At 43.8% G+C, this 18,595-nt stretch overlaps 1 protein-coding gene across 1 annotated transcript in view; it reads left to right on the top strand.

Moving 5' to 3' along the window:
- NELL1 (neural EGFL like 1) overlaps window positions 1-15,723 on the top strand; it is a 486,584-nt gene extending 470,861 nt beyond the window's left edge. Inside the window, exon 20 of the mRNA XM_068124016.2 lies at window positions 15,332-15,723. Coding sequence (XP_067980117.2) covers window positions 15,332-15,382 — 51 coding nt within the window. The 3' untranslated portion in view covers window positions 15,383-15,723. The remainder of the gene's footprint in view (window positions 1-15,331) is intronic.
- Window positions 15,724-18,595: the final 2,872 nt, after the last annotated feature.

The following is an 18,595-nucleotide window of genomic DNA, read 5'->3' as shown; positions in this document are numbered from 1 at the left end:
TTAATGCCAACCACCCATTTACACATGTACGTTATGTAGTTGGATCTTATCAGCTAACGAAATATTCTCATTGGGTATTAAAGCATGGTAGTAGATGGGGTCTGCAATCCACAGTTGACCTATACAAAGGGGTTATGGTTGTGTTCTTTAAGCCGTCCATGATACTGCAAGTTCTACTCCCGAGCACACTGTCCGCCGCAGTGGCATAGTGCCGTGCACTGGAGTACAGCCTTCCTACACTTGCATTGTCCTCTGCATCCCTTCTTGCAGCCGCATCTGAGAAGTTGCTGGCATGCTTGCGTTGCCTCCGGGAGGGTTGTCCAGCAGACGTCCCAGCCAGTGTCACTCTTCACCCACCCCCATTCGCTAGGGGATGGGAGCTCTACAGCAGCAACCATCATCTGGCCCCAACAGTAGCCAGCTTGGTAGGCAGTTCTCCTGATGTGCTGTCTGAGGGCTTCTCGAGTTGGCGGGAGAGCATCTATTGCTCGACCCTTCTGGGTGAAGAGCTGCTTACGTGCATCGTTGACATGCTCGTGGCTGCTAGTGCGATCATACAGGAGAACGACGAAACGCTCCAAGCTGTCCAGGCTGTCATCTACGATTGAGGGGTTTGGTGTAGTGCCCAAGGCACAGAAGGTCGCAGTGACCTCATCACAGGCCTTCCACGTCTCCCATGCAGTATTTTTGCTCCTGCCTCCAAAGCTTGACACGGTATCACACCCAGTGAAGGCATGAAATGAGGGTAGTCCTCGACACTTGTCAGGCCCCAATGCCTGGGCCATCTCGTGAGCTGCTAAGAACCTAAAGCTCTTCCCGGTACCGAAGGCAACCCACAGCTCATCTATGTTGAGGCGTTCGGCTGCTGCCACCGCAAAGACTACGACATCCGTGTCAACTGTGCGCATCGACACCTTGGTGTAGCCCTGCTTCACAGCATCTTCCACGTGGAGCAGCATCCTGGTATCTGCTTCTTCATGTGTACATGGAGCAAGACCAGCGATGTCTCTGGCATGCGTACAGACCACGTCTTTGTGGAGAGTGCTGATGACTTGTTTCTCTGTCTCTTGAGCAGCTAGTCTCGTCGCTAGGAAGGAGAACAGCTCCACCTTGTTCTCATCGATCCGTAGGAAGGCCTGCCAGTTTCCTGGTATGGAACTAGATGGCTCGACTCGTCTCCGGATGCCTCTACCTCTCTTTGTGCGAGTGTCGGCCTTCAAACTGTCTGGCAGGTATTCATCCTCTAGTTTTTTAGGGCACATTTCCTGACACGGGCATCAAGCTCAAAGGTGGAAGCCTCGTGCAGAGTCTCCTTACCCGCCTGTCCGTCTCAAAAGAAACACTTGTCAACTGAAGGTTGTGGTTGGTCTACACTATGACGGGTGTACTTCCTTGGGACATCTGCACTGTGCTCACAGGAGGTTTTCCTCTTCTCAGCTCGAAACAGTTGGGTTTTGTTGTATTCGAGTCTACATGAATCATGCCACCTGGCTCTGTGGTGCTCGAATGTTGCTTAAATGCCCTCACCATCATCCAGTTTAGAGAGATCTATAGTCTTTGGCAGACATCCGATCTTGCTGAAGGCGAGGAGATTGTCTGCAAGAGTCTGGAACCCAGAACCACCGGTGCTACGCTTTGATTCAGCTGGACAGCATAGCTTCTCAGAGGTGTCTTTCTGACATAGCACACACTGGTCCCAATCTGTCAGACATGGAAGATGTGTTCCAGATGAGCCGGGCTGTTGGGGGTCCAACATCATAAAACGTTGGGCCATTGTCAGTCAGTCAGAATACGTTTAGGGTACAGCCACCAGATGCAACCACCACCATGACCTGAAAGCAGAATTAGCAGAATTAAGATATGCACAATGTCTCAGCTCTAGTACATATGTAGCAAGACAGATCTGTCAGATATAAGCATGACAAGGAAGAAAAACGTAATTTGCGTCCCTGTTAGGCCACCATACATAATTGTGTTCAAGTCCATGTGAGGCCTATGCATAACATGTCAATAACAAATGATACATAGATCCACTAGAATGTGTTTTGCACCAACCATAGTTGATATAGTATACACATATGGACTGGCATAATTCGGTCACTAGTCATATCTATGCACCCCGAGGGACGTTGAGTGACCACATGAGGGAAATAGGACCCTCATGTGGTCACTCACAGTCCCGAGGGGCGCATAGATGTGACTAGTGACCGAATTATGCCAGTCCATATGAGTTTTATAACACACCACCTCTTGAGGGCGCTGTAAACTGTCAAACATTAACGACAAGTATCATAATACTCAGACGATCTTTGTAAAAACCATTGCAAATTTTACCACTATTGACCGGTCCATAGTGTCGCAGCACCACTATGGACCGGTCCATAGTGGTAAAATTTGCACTGGCTATGCAATAGGCTATACTAGTGAACCACACATGACAGTGTTTTAGCCAATCGGGAAGGAGAATCAACAAGAGGTGTGTTATAATTCAACTTATGGGCGAAAATAGTAAATTTTGGCCGCCATTTTGTAAAATGGCCGCCACAGCTACCATGGGACAAATATGCGATGTCCCTATATCTAAAAATATTCCTAAGGGTATGTCCTAACTGTGTGCCAAATGCCATGCTTTTATCATCAAACCCCCAATTCTGTCAAAATATTTCACATATCTGCTGCACTAAAACCAAAGCTTTCAGAATCATTGGAATCTCCTGCGATGAAACTAACTCCGAGGGCCTTTCACTCACTCACTGCAGGCAGGTTGGTGGTCTTTCTGTCTTCTACCGACTCCTCTCTGACCTTGCTCCCCCAGCTCTCTCTGTGCTCTGTCCCCCAAATATTCCTACAGGTCACACAAGATCTGCCAGCAACCATCTTATGGTTAAACTGCCAAAATCTAGGCTCTCTGCTCACCTTCACTCTTTCATTCCCCTTTTCTCCCACTTCTGGAACAAACTCCCCCACTCCCTTCAATCCCAATCCTCCCTCCAGGTCTTTAAAACAGCTGTTCACCACCATATCTTATCTTCCCCTATCCAAAACCTTGATCTTTTCTACCCCCACTAATTCACCCCAGATCCACTTTTTTGAAATTCCAACTTCTTTCCTGGAAGTCCTTGCAGTGTCCATATGTTTTATACCTCTCCCACCTCCCTCCAAGCCCTCTCCCTCCCACAGATCTCTCGATGTCCCTGCTCTCAAATGTTGTGTTTGTGTCCTTCCCCCTCTCCCCATCTTGTTTACGTCTCCCCTTATTTTGTGTTTTATGTCCGTTTTGATTTTTTTTTTTTGTGATAAATGTTAGCTCTTTCACGAGCCTCGATCTTGTATACAAAAAAAAAAAAAAATGCCACAAATCACACATTTATTTTCCAGCTATTTTATCCTTTGTCTGTATTCGGGTCTGTGTGGGAGCACTCCAATTAGGAATATAGTTTTATCATGCATTGTTTTGTGACCGGTATTAAAAAAAAAAAAATCCGGTATTTTTGTACATTTAAATTCCTTCTCGGGTTGAGTTAATCATCACAGGTGTGAAGACCACCGGTGGACGTGTGAAGGTAAGCTCTTCGCTCTTCGCTCCCCCCCCATCCCCTCCCCCCCATCCCCCCCCCCCCCATCCCTCCCACGCGTGTTCTCCGCTATATTTTGACTGAACGCTTCGGAGTGTTAAGCTCGTTTTGTCCTCCGCGTCATCCTGCAGTTTTCACCAGAGGGTAGTCAAACGACAATACTTTATGCATGTGCGTGTATGTATAGAGTACCACAGCGGAACTTTGAACAGGCAACAGTCCGCTCACAAGCGCTCGTACGGGAGATTTTGTGTGTGTGTGTATGTGTGTGTGTGTGTGTGTGTGTGTGTGTGTGTGTGTGTGTGTGTGTGTGTGTGTGTGTGTGTGTGTGTGTGTGTGTGTGTGTGTGTGTGTGTGTGTGTGTGTGTGCGCGCATGCGCGCACAGTTATTAAGCATAACACATATTATTCTTCTCCTTGTTAATTCCACCTCCCCCTCCTCCCTTCACCTTTCTCTCTTTTTCTGTCACCCCCCCCCCCCCCTCCTTTCCCCCAATCCCCGCTCTCTCTCCCCCACTGCTCTATGTCTCTCATCCACCCCTCTTACTCCCCCCCCCCCCCCCCCCCCCACTTTCCCTCTCTTTCTGTTCCACCCCTCTCTCTCTCTCTCTCTCTCTCTCTCTCTCTCCCCCTCTCTCTCTCTCCCCCTCTCTCTCTCTCCCCCTCTCTCTCTCTCTCCCCCTCTCTCTCCCTCCCCTTCCCATCCACTCCCCTTGCCTATCCCTCCGCTCACCATCCTCTCTCCCCCTCCCCTTCCTCTCTTAATATTCCCGTCACAAAGCGACTCTGTGTTGCCCAGAAACGCCAAGGTACCTTTGCTAGTTAAGAATAAATCGGAACTTCAGGCTTCGTTTTTTTTTTGTTTTGTTTTTTTTGCATGCAGCACATGGCTGTGGGTAGCATCATTTGTTGGAAGCGCAGCTGTACCACCGATGCAGTGAGAGGGCAGATGTGACAATTGGTTAGAGCAGGATGTTATAATTTGTTCTGGTTGTCGGCGATAACTCTTCTACTCTTCACAAAGTACACCGTTGGATCTTTAACATCCATCAACAAATATCAGCAGACATGACGCCAGTTTAACGACACACACACACACACACATTGATGAATCACCCTGCCTGCGAAACACCAAGATGACAGTTTATAGCTGGGTCGGGATTCGAACCCAGGATAGCCAACTTAGAGGCGAGTGTGATCTTAAGGTTATTGACAACAATTCATGTGGGTCGGGGTTAACAGTGTCAGTTGTATTTAATGAGTTATCATGAAGGAGTTACAATGTGTAATTTACTGATTGAACCTTTGATTTCAATACTCGGTTAAATAAACAGCAAAGAAAAAGAAATCCAGATGAGATTGATTGTTATCACCAATCACAGCAGCTGAAAACGACTCCATTTTATTTATAATTAGGCTTCATATTGTCAGAAGATGCCACCACATCCATTCCACAGCTGTTCTCTTTTCCTCCTCTTTCATTTGCCCGTCCACATCTTCTCCCCATCTGATTATCATTGCCTTGATTGATCAATCTGATGTGACGCTAAGAATGGTGTGTTTGTTTTATCCAAAGGAAGCATTTGGAACTAGAACTGCACTCAGTAGGGAGCATACATACCTCCACCTGGTTGGCCATATCACTCAATGGTGAAGAATCACTTAAAATATATACTTGCTGGATCCGGATCCAGATCTTCACCAAAATTGAATCGATTCTTCCTTGTCACACACACAACCGGTCCACCAAGTTTCGTCCAAATCCATCCATAACTTTTTGAGATATCCTGCTATGTATCGTTTTGGGCCTTATCTCCCATTGGTGAAGAATCACTTTAAAAAAAAAAAAACCAAAAATTGTATACCGTAAAATGGGGTGAATAGGGACAGCAAGGTGAATAGGGACAGCAAGGTGAATAGGGACAGCAAGGTGAATAGGGACACAAACTGAAAAAAAGTTCGGAAACCATTTTCGCTGAAACTTGATAACCACACTGATTTGTTGATATTTGGGTTGAAAGTGTTCTCTTGTTGTTTTAAAAAGCAAATTATTATATAACTTATTAACCTAAGTATAGCAACTTATTAACCCCATATATGGATTTTTATGGCTGTCCCTATTCACCCCGTTTTACAGGTGAATAGGGACAGTCACTAATACAAATAAATAATAATCAAGAAACAATCCTGAGTTTCCAACTTATTGCTAAATTGATCGCTCAGATGGATGCACATAATATGGACCCATAATATAAACCACGGTGCCAATGAAAAAAAATATGGGGTAAAAAGTTTCTCCAAACTGTCCCGATTTCTTGATTATAATTTTTTTGTATTAGTGACTGTCCTGATTCACCCGTAAAACGGGGTGAATAGGGACAGCCATAAAAATCATATTTATTCCTATTTAACCCATATATGGGGTTAATATGGACTATAAGTTGCTTTTTAAATAAACAAGAGAACACTTTCAACCCAAATATCAACAAATCAGTGTGGTTATCAATTTTCAGCGAAAATGGTTTCCGAACTTTTTTTCAGTTTGTGTCCCGATTCACCTTGCTGTCCCTATTCACCTTGCTGTCCCTATTCAACCCATTTTACGGTAACCATAAACTTTGACACTATGGTCAGGATGCATGTGTTGATTGGATGACCATACACTTTGACACTATGGTCAGGATACATGTGTTAATTGGATGACCATAAACTTTGACACTATGGTCAGGATGCGTGTTGATTGGATGACCATAAACTTTGACACTATGGTCAGGATGAATGTGTTGATTGGATGACCATAAACTTTGACACTATGGTCAGGATGCATGTGTTAATTGGATGACCATAAACTTTGACACTATGGTCAGGATGCATGTGTTGATTGGATGACCATAAACTTTGACACTATGGTCAGGGTGCATGTGTCAATTGGATGACCATAAACTTTGACACTATGGTCAGGATGCATGTGTTGATTGGATGACCATAAACTTTGACACTATGGTCAGGATGCATGTGTCAATTGGATGACCCTAAACTTTGACACTATGGTCAGGATGCATGTGTTGATTGGATGACCATACACTTTGACACTATGGTCAGGATGCATGTGTTAATTGGATGACCATAAACTTTGACACTATGGTCAGGATGCATGTGTTGATTGGATGACCATACACTTTGACACTATGGTCAGGATGCATGTGTTAATTGGATGACCCTAAACTTTGACACTATGGTCAGGATGCATGTGTTAATTGGATGACCATAAACTTTGACACTATGGTCAGGATGCATGTGTTGATTGGATCCCCATACACTTTGACACTATGGTCAGGATGCATGTGTTGATTGGATGACCATAAACTTTGACACTATGGTCAGGATACATGTGTTGATTGGATGACCATACACTTTGACACTATGGTCAGGATACATGTGTTGATTGGATCCCCATACACTTTGACACTATGGTCAGGATGCATGTGTTGATTGGATCCCCATACACTTTGACACTATGGTCAGGATGCATGTGTTGATTGGATCCCCATACACTTTGACACTATGGTCAGGATACATGTGTTGATTGGATCCCCATACACTTTGACACTATGGTCAGGATACATGTGTTGATTGGATCCCCATACACTTTGACGCTATGGTCAGGATACATGTGTTGATTGGATCCCCATACACTTTGACACTATGGTCAGGATGCATGTGTTGATTGGATGACCATAAACTTTGACACTATGGTCAGGATGCATGTGTTGAATGTATAATCATAAACTTTGACCCCTATGTTCAGGATGCATGTGTTCATTGTATAACGGCACTCAGTAGAGTCCCAATGGTGAAGAATCACTTTAAAAATTCTCGTAGCCGAATCCGAATCCGGAACTTCACAAAAATCGAATCATTTAGTCCTTGTGACATACACTACATCTCTCTGCCAAATTTCCTCCGAATCCGTCCACAACTTTTTGAGATATTTTGTTCACGGACAAACAGACAAACAGACAGGGGTGAAAACATAACCTCCATCCACCTTTGGTAGCGTAGGTAAAAAATACAAAACGAAAATTGACAATTTTATGTAACATTAACCTTTGCCCTTTTGATCTAAAAACAAACAAACAATAGACCCCTACCTTTTGATTAGTGAACCAATTCCGTGACCCAATATGCAAATTCTTTAAATTTCAGGTTAATCGGATTTTGCCTTCTCCGTATTATAAGCTTTAGTGAAAATTTGATGACAACTGACATGAAAACTGAAATGACAAAACTGAAATGGTAAAAAAGTTACGGACCTGGACAGACATGCACACACAGACACACAGAAGTGATGACAAAGCCCGTCTCCTGCTGTGTTGGGGACGCGCTAATAATATGTATTCGTTTGACAAGCTCTGTATACCCATGCTCTTTTGTCTTCACACTGAATTACTTGCTTCTCTTTGTTGTAATGTTTGGATGTTTTACTTTTGTTCCATTTAAAGTTATTCCTCAATAGAGAAACATGTATTCAAGACTTGAGCTTTCAAATTCTGTTGTAAACAAGGCCACATATTTGATTGGTGTCATTGACACTTGAGAAAGACTTCCTCCTCTCAGTATTCTACATTTTCTCCCAATATCTAATACTAGTGGGGGCACCCATAGGAATCCCACGAGCATGGACGTGTGTGACATTTGGACATCTTAATTTAATTGCTGCACATTCAGTTTTACAAAATGGCTCCTGTAAATTCATAAGATCCACGAATGATGTAATCTACACAATATATTTACTTCTGATAACATGTGATTGCACGGGAAATACAGTTTGAAATGTGTAATTGCACCTAATGTAAAATGTGACTTCAAGAGCTCAAATCCTCTCCCTCCATGCCCCCATCCCTCCCACATCACGCACACTGCACAGCGGAGAGGATCACACACCAGGGAGAGTATCACACACCAGGGAGAGTATCACACACCTGGGAGAATATCACACACAGGAGAGGGGAAGAGGATCACACACAGGGGATTGGGTCACACACAGGGGATTGGGTCACACACAGGGGATTGGGTCACAGACAGGGGATTGGGTCACAGACAGGGGATTGGCTCACACACAGGGGATTGGCTCACACACAGGGGATTGGCTCACACACAGGGGATTGGCTCACACACAGGGGATTGGGTCACACACAGGGGATTGGGTCACACACAGGGGATTGGGTCACACACAGGGGATTGGGTCACACACAGGGGATTGGGTCACACACAGGGGATTGGGTCACACACAGGGGATTGGGTCACACACAGGGGATTGGGTCACACACAGGGGGTTGGGTCACACACAGGGGATTGGGTCACACACAGCGGATTGGGTCACACACAGGGGATTGGATCACACACAGGGGGTTGGGTCACACACACGGGATTGGGTCACACACAGGGGATTGGGTCACACACAGGGGATTGGGTCACACACAGGGGATTGGGTCACACACAGGGGATTGGGTCACACACTGGGGATGGGGTCACACACTGGTGATGGGGTCACACACAGGGGCGAGGGGAGGAGGATCACACACAAGGGAGAGGATCGCACACCGGGGAGAGGATCACACACAGGAGAGGGGGAGAGGGTCACACACTGGGGATTGGGTCACACACTGGGGATTGGGTCACACACACAGGGGAGAGGGGAAGACGATCACACACAGGGGAGAGGATCGCACACCGGGGAGGGGATCACACACAGGAGAGGGGGAGAGGGTCACACACTGGGGATTGGGTCACACACTGGGGATTGGGTCACACACACAGGGGAGAGGGGAAGACGATCACACACAGGGGAGAGGATCGCACACCGGGGAGAGATCACACACAGGAGAGGGGGAGAGGGTCACACACTGGGGATGGGGTCACACACTGGTGATGGGGTCACACACAGGGGCGAGGGGAAGAGGATCACACACAAGGGAGAGGATCGCACACCGGGGAGAGGATCACACAGGAGAGGGGGAGAGGGTCACACACTGGGGATTGGGTCACACACTGGGGATTGGGTCACACACACAGGGGAGAGGGGAAGAGGATCACACACAGAGGAGTGAATCACACACAGGGGATTGGGTCACACACAGGGGATTGGGTCACACACAGGGGATTGGGTCACACACAGGGGATTGGGTCACACACAGGGGATTGGGTCACACTGGGGATGGGGTCACACTGGGGATGGGGTCACACACTGGGGATGGGGTCACACACTGGGGATGGGGTCACACACAGGGGAGAGGGGAAGAGGATCACACACAAGGGAGAGGATCGCACACCAGGGAGAGGATCACACACAGGAGAGGGGGAGAGGGTCACACACTGGGGATTGGGTCACACACACAGGGGAGAGGGGAAGAGAATCACACACAGGGGAGAGGGGAAGAGAATCACACACAGGGGAGAGGATCGCACACAGCAGAGGGGGAGAGGATCACACACAGGGGATAGGATCACACACAGGAGAGGGTCAGAGGATCACACACAGGGGATAGGATCACACACAGGGGAGAGGATCACACACAGGGGAGAGGATCACACACAGGGGAGAGGATCACACAGCGGGGAGAGGATCACACAGCGGGGGGAGGATCGCACACAGGAGAGGGGGAGAGGATCACACACAGGGGATAGGATCACACACCGGGGAGAGGATCGCACACCGGGGAGAGGATCACACACCGGGGAGAGGATCACACACAGGAGAGGGGAGAGGGTCACACACTGGGGATTTGGTCATACACACAGGGGAGAGGGGAAGAGAATCACACACAGGAGAGGGGGAGAGGGTCACACACAGGGGATTGGGTCACACACTGGGGATTGGGTCACACACTGGGGATTGGGTCACACACAGGGGATTGGGTCACACACAGGGGAGAGGGGAAGACGATCACACACAGGGGAGAGGATCGCACACCGGGGAGAGGATCGCACACCGGGGAGAGGATCACACACAGGAGAGGGGAAGAGGATCACACACAGAGGAGTGAATCACACACAGGGGATTGGGTCACCCACAGGGGATTGGGTCACACACAGGGGATTGGGTCACACACCGGGGATTGGGTCACACACAGGGGATTGGGTCACACACAGGGGATGGGGTCACACACTGGGGATGGGGTCACAGACAGGGGAGACGGGAAGAGGATCACACACAAGGGAGAGGATCGCACACCGGGGAGAGGATCACACACAGGAGAGGGGGAGAGGGTCACACACTGGGGATTGGGTCACACACACAGGGGAGAGGGGAAGAGAATCACACACAGGGGAGAGGGGAAGAGAATCACACACAGGGGAGAGGGGAAGAGAATCACACACAGGGGAGAGGGGAAGAGAATCACACACAGGGGAGAGGATCGCACACAGCAGAGGGGGATAGGATCATACACAGGGGATAGGATCACACACAGGGGATAGGATCACACACAGGGGATAGGATCACACACAGGGGATAGGATCACACACAGGGGAGAGGATCACACACAGGAGAGGGGGAGAGGATCACACACAGGAGAGGGGGAGAGGATCACACACAGGAGAGGGGGAGAGGATCACACACAAGAGAGGGGGAGAGGATCACACACAGGAGAGGGGGAGAGGATCACACACAGGAGAGGGGGAGAGGATCACACACAGGGGATAGGATCACACACCGGGGAGAGGATCGCACACCGGGGAGAGGATCACACACAGGAGAGGGGGAGAGGGTCACACACTGGGGATTGGGTCATACACACAGGGGAGAGGGGAAGAGAATCACACACAGGGGAGAGGGGAAGAGAATCACACACAGGAGAGAGAATCGCACACAGCAGAGGGGGGAGAGGATCACACACAGGGGATAGGATCACACACAGGAGAGGGGGAGAGGATCACACACAGGGGATAGGATCACACACAGGGGAGAGGATCACACACCGGGGAGAGGATCACACACCGGGGAGAGGATCGCACACCGGGGAGAGGATCGCACACAGGAGAGGGGGAGAGGGTCACACACTGGGGATTGGGTCATACACACAGGGGAGAGGGGAAGAGAATCACACACAGGGGAGAAGGGAAGAGAATCACACACAGGAGAGAGAATCGCACACAGCAGAGGGGGGAGAGGATCACACACAGGAGAGGGGGAGAGGATCACACACAGGGGATAGGATCACACACAGGGGAGAGGATCATACACAGGAGAGGGAGAGGATACGCCGTTCATTGCTGGTCTCGTTCTGTTCCCTCATTCTTCCATACATTTTGGAAATGGCAGTTACAAACGACCCTCATGCAACTCATTGAGACAGTGCTGACATAAAGAAGCAGGTATGACCACCGACCCAATGACAATGACCGCCCCACATTACACAACCTTGAGCTAAAGACAGCTCGGACGCACTCAACGCATATGGAGCATATTCTGACGTCGAGAGCAACTCACACCAAGAACCTGACAAACCAACATGCGCAACATGTGACAGCATGGGATCATGACGAATGGCAGCAGCCACTTCCACAGCAATTACCAGACCAGATTCAAACTGTTCCAACATGAACACTCGACCTCATGTACAGGTTCAGCACCAGCATTTGGAGAACAAAGCTCTGCCCCTCTTCCCACATGCAGATTACCTAATAATTGCAACTTTTTATTGTGACTACGTCTAAAGAATGAAACATTCCGACTATATAAAGAATACAGCCCAAATTGAAAAGTCCCTGGGGAAAAAGTCTTATGGGCGGTGTATAAGAACATTACATTACATCCTTCTGTCCAGCAAAAATCAAAATTACATATTTTTTAATTAAAGATTTCAAAGAAACTTATTTAAAGTGTACGTGCACATAGCTTCTAAAATAAGAACGAAAAGATATCTCTCTGCAATTTCCCGTCTGTGTTATTTACTTATTTCACATTTGTAAATTACATGTCCATTCACACGTGAAATGGAGTTTGTTTATTAATCCTGGACATGAACACGATTCAGCCTCGAAAACTCGTGCGAAACCCCAAAAAAAAATTATTAAAGATTTCACGATTTTATTTCCTATAGCTATACACTATGAAAACGCAGCATCTTTGGGCAGTGTATAATCGCTCCGAACGAAACAGACATTGCCTGGTCTTTTGCATGAGTTGTAATCAAAATGTACCTTTGTTTCTTCAAAAAGTAACATGATAGAAGACATGTTGATTCTGTCTTAAAATGGACATCAGAGGCCTATTAATAGGGGCATCAGAGATATGCAAGGAAAACAAAATGGTGGAAATGTGTTTTTGAAGCGGCTTTTTGAAGCCACTCCCTCAACGGGGAAGGCCACACCCACGGACGGACAGACAGACTGATCACCTTAGCAGAATATAATAGAGATTGATGGTCATTCTCCTACCCTCATTCTCATGCTCCAAAAAGTGTTAATAACTAACATTACTTTGCTTCTCATGGCAGTTTGCATTCCTTCGTCAATGTTCGGTTCATCAAACCTGTCGTTCCAATTGTCCACTGACACTGGCCTTGACAAAGTCTCATGTGTCTCATTCTTTCATGATGTCGACATGATGCTCCAATTATTGAATGTAGAACTTGTGATGTGATGACAAAGCTTTGTTACTCACGTCTGACTTTGTTGTTCGAACCAACACACACACACACAATCAAATTACACTGACAGACAACTTGCTCTCCAGTTGGCTTCTCAGATCGTTAGATCACAAATGACGTTCCGTGCTGCACAACTGACTTGAACATTATAATGAGCTTTAGAAGAGCAGGAGAATCCTCTGGATGGCAGCACGTCCAGTCGTCCACCGCTGTGCTGTCACTTCAGTTATAATCCATATTGCGTCATATCTCTGTCTTCTGTCTCATTACTGACATAGTTATTACGACTTCATCCTGGAGACATTGTCTTGCACTGGGATTTTGGAAATTGTCCCATCTACCGTATAACGTATTAAAAGAATCAGGTATCAGGTATAAGGTATGTGGCAATATATTGGTAGTTAAATGAAAAAAAGTATTATTGAATGTACAATATATTAGCCATTGAATTAGCATATTAGCCATTGAATACAATATATTAGCCATTGAATACAATATATTAGCCATTGAATTAGCATATTAGCCATTGAATACAATATATTAGCCATTGAATACAATATATTAGCCATTGAATACAATATATTAGCCATTGAATACAATATATTAGCCATTGAATACAATATATTAGCCATTGAATTAGCATATTAGCCATTGAATACAATATATTAGCCATTGAATTAGCATATTAGCCATTGAATACAATATATTAGCCATTGAATACAATATATTAGCCATTGAATACAATATATTAGCCATTGAATACAATATATTAGCCATTGAATACAATATATTAGCCATTGAATACAATATATTAGCCATTGAATTAGCATATTAGCCATTGAATACAATATATTAGACATTGAATTAGCATATTAGCCATTGAATACAATATATTAGCCATTGAATACAATATATTAGCCATTGAATTAGCATATTAGCCATTGAATACAATATATTAGCCATTGAATACAATATATTAGCCATTGAATTAGCATATTAGCCATTGAATACAATATATTAGCCATTGAATACGATATATTAGCCATTGAATTAGCATATTAGCCATTGAATACAATATATTAGCCATTGAATACAATATATTAGCCATTGAATACAATATATTAGCCATTGAATACAATATATTAGCCATTGAATACAATATATTAGCCATTGAATTAGCATATTAGCCATTGAATACAATATATTAGCCATTGAATACAATATATTAGCCATTGAATTAGCATATTAGCCATTGAATACAATATATTAGCCATTGAATACAATATATTAGCCATTGAATACAATATATTAGCCATTGAATACAATATATTAGCCATTGAATACAATATATTAGCCATTGAATACAATATATTAGCCATTGAATACAATATATTAGCCATTGAATACAATATATTAGCCATTGAATACAATATATTAGCCATTGAATTAGCATATTAGCCATTGAATACAATATATTAGCCATTGAATTAGCATATTAGCCATTGAATACAATATATTAGCCATTGAATACAATATATTAGCCATTGAATTAGCATATTAGCCATTGAATACAATATATTAGCCATTGAATACAATATATTAGCCATTGAATTAGCATATTAGCCATTAAATGCAATATATTAGCCATTGAATTAGCATATTAGCCATTGAATACAATATATTAGCCATTGAATACAATATATTAGCCATTGAATTAGCATATTAGCCATTGAATACAATATATTAGCCATTGAATACAATATATTAGCCATTGAATACAATATATTAGCCATTGAATACAATATATTAGCCATTGAATACAATATATTAGCCATTGAATTAGCATATTAGCCATTGAATACAATATATTAGCCACTATATTAGCTCACCTTCTCTGCAACCAATTTCAACCTTTAGGGTTTCTTTTTTGGGAGGGATGTATTGTATAGAAAACCAGTGGATTCTTCAAAAATTCGATGTGAAAATTTCCTTTAAATATTGATAACATCAAATGGTCCACTTGTTCTTTCAACTCCGAGTGTGTTATGTTTGGGCCACTGATGATGTCATCATACAAAAAAATTGTTTTCTTCCCCATTCTAGGATGGAATCATCTGTTGCAACACAGACCCTGCCTGCACCCACGCACCATGATCACTCTGACAATGGATGGAGGAACTTAGAATGCAGGAGGAATTCCATCCACTCAGCGAGCAGCGGCAAAGTGAAAGACGTGGAAAAGAAATGGAAAACCTGTGTTGGACAGGTGTGGATTTAGTCACAACCTTCTCAAGAATCTGCGGCTCTGCCTCAAACTTTGCATGTCTTTCTCTTTTGTGGGAAGGTTCTCCGGCTGACACGGTGGGACCGTGGTGATGGCAAAGGTGCTAAACGCACGCTCACATTGTATGTGTAAGTCTTCAATTTTAAGCGGATACATCTCAAAACCAGATTTTAAAACCAATTATAAACCCGATACAAACAAGCAAACGTGGTCTCGTGGTAAAACATACATCGTTGATATATAATATATGTATATATATTATATATATATATATATATATATATATATATATACGTATATATATATATATATATATATATATATATATATATATATATATATATATAAACATATATATAATATACATATATTATATACATATATATATATATATATATATATACACACACACACACACACACACACACACACACACACACACACACACACTACCAGTCAAAAGTTTAAGTACACTCGTAAAGTACCTGAACCTTTGACTGGTAGTGTATATTGTAATCTACATACTTTATGTTTTGCGTTCAGGTGCATTTACCTGGCTTTCCACGAGCTGTTGTTACCAACAATGTACATATGATGCGCATGTTACAGTTTCAATGTGTCATGGAGTTCCCATATTTTCACGTCTTGACACTCTTCACCTAAACGTCACAGCAAAAGGTCACAATAACTTTTGTTCGGTATCATGCACCCGGTCATATAAAACTCTTTCCTATCTGAAAAAAGGGATGTAAATAATTACATTCTTTTCCACTGCCGTAAAACAAAGTTGTTGTTTTTTTAAGCTAGGTCATTGCTGTAAATGACAAATCTGTTCGGTTTGTACGCAAGTTCGTGCTGTGTACAACAATCGTCGACCTACCGAGTCGCAGTTGGTACCTGGTGACCATTTTCACAATAAGTGGCTTTGAGCGCTTGCAGTTGTAATTTCTTCACTACACAGAACCCAGCACAATGACACCTTGTTTTCATCACATCCAAGGAGCGTTCAAAACGTTGAACGAAACTCACAATAGTCCATAAATCGACAACTTTTGGTTTATTTTTCAACGTATACATTAATGACTACCCCTTGTAGGTATTTCAGCTTTTACTGCCAACGTGTTTTGTAATATTTTGTGGGGGGGGGGGGGGGCGGGGGGGTGGAGTGGAAGGTAATGGAAAATTGCCTTGGATGATGAAATAGACATTCGGAAGTCCTTGTGATTCCAAAGAGATCAATAAGGATGAGGATGAGAGAGATGATAGAAACATGGCGACGTCATGGTGTATACATATACCTTGTGCTGCGTACTGTAATATGATAAATATTTTTCAATTTCTGCATTTCTTGCTTTGGTGGAAGACTGAAACTTTCTCACAAAGCATCGTGGTAAGGTTTATTTATATATTTATTTATTTATTTGCTGTCTGTCTTTATTTATCTGTTTGTTTGTTTGATGCTATTTAGCCTTTCAGATTATTGTTGTTGTTGTTGTTTTTCACATATAATTGAAATATGCGAACTACCAACTTACCCTACCACATCATGAAGGTGTCTTATTGTTGCCTTAAGGACTTTAGTGTTCAATGCATTTCATCATTTTCCTTTGTGCACACCATTTGCGACAGCTTGGTGAAGGCCACAGTGCCACGGTTCATCAAATAGCAGACTCACGCTCATTGTGTGTCCTCGCCATTGCTAGTGAACAGCTGCCAGTTTGGGGACGACTTGCACCTGTCTGTGTGTGCAGTGCCAAATTTGGAAGTATACGCTACCTTGATGTATATATGAGTACGGACAGCTTCTGCGTTATGTAATCTGTTTTACCAGCATTTGGTGATGAATTGCATTGACTTTGAAATATAACCTGTTTGCATCGTCTCCAGACTTTGATTTTGCTTTCGTTTGTAGAGCTTTTCCAGGATGCAGGTGATCCGCTGAGCAGAGATAGCCAGACGTGCTTGAACCTGCTCTTCGTTAAGCGTATCGTACAACCAAATACCAAATCTTGCAGTTTTCTCTGCATTATATGATCAAATGCAGGGTATATGAACTGAATATACTACAAACAAATAAATAGATTGACGAATGAATGAATGATTTAGCCCATTGCATGTGGGGTGTATTAACCCTTGAATGCAGTGATTGGGCCTCGGAGGCCCACAAGGTTTTTTTGTTGCAAAAACTATGCTGTACAATTTTTTTTGGAATGAGCCTCATTTTCACCGACTTTCATGTTGTTACACAAAATTCAGTGACATAAATAAATAAAAATTTCATTCAGGCTCATGGGAAAATCTTCATTCTCCAATTATAACCCGAAAATCCCACACGAATGCAGGCCTGGGGCCTTCGAGGCCCCGCATAAATGTTGTTGTACTACTATGTTATATCATTATTTTCTATCTTGTGCATGAGCTCATTATTATGCTCCTATAACTTCGTTACAAATAATTCAGTGACAAAAATATGAAAATTTCATTCAGGTTAGTGGGAACATTTGTGGGGCCTACGAGGCCCAATGGCTGCATTGGTGTAGGATTTTTGAGAGTTGTGGTCATATACATTCGAAATAAAAGGATCAGTGAATCATATTTTTTGAGCAAATACTCCTCCATGAGCCTCAACTTTTTAGAGAAAAAAAAGTTGAAAAACCAAGAACCCAAAAAAAAATTGGCAACAAAAAACATTCATTACTTGTATGGGATTCTTCCAACTAATAGGATCAATGATTCACATTTTCTGAGCAAATTGGATTGAAAAAGGATTTTATCAAACATTACACGTTTACATTACACATTACATTACACGGCCTCCGAGGCCCAATGGCTGCGTTTATGTAGGATTTTTGACACCTGCATCTAAGGGTTAACACTGCTTTTCTGGAAACTTGTACTATGACCAGCAAAGGTGGAACATAGACACCTGCACACAACAGCAGAAGCATGCGATGCTCCAGGACAGCCGCAAGTAAGCGGTGCTTCCACTCAATCAACAGCTTTATTCCAACTATGATCCAGTAAAGCAAGCCATTCCACTTCACGTTGGAAGCTCTCATTTTATTCAAACGGACCCAATAGTT

Source organism: Myxine glutinosa, chromosome 8 (genome assembly GCF_964187855.1).
Source record: "Myxine glutinosa chromosome 8, kmMyxGlut1.1, whole genome shotgun sequence".
In the NCBI taxonomy this organism is placed as follows: Eukaryota; Metazoa; Chordata; class Myxini; order Myxiniformes; family Myxinidae; genus Myxine; species Myxine glutinosa.
Note: the sequence above shows the minus strand (reverse complement) of the source record. Positions and strands in the feature narration are given on the sequence as shown.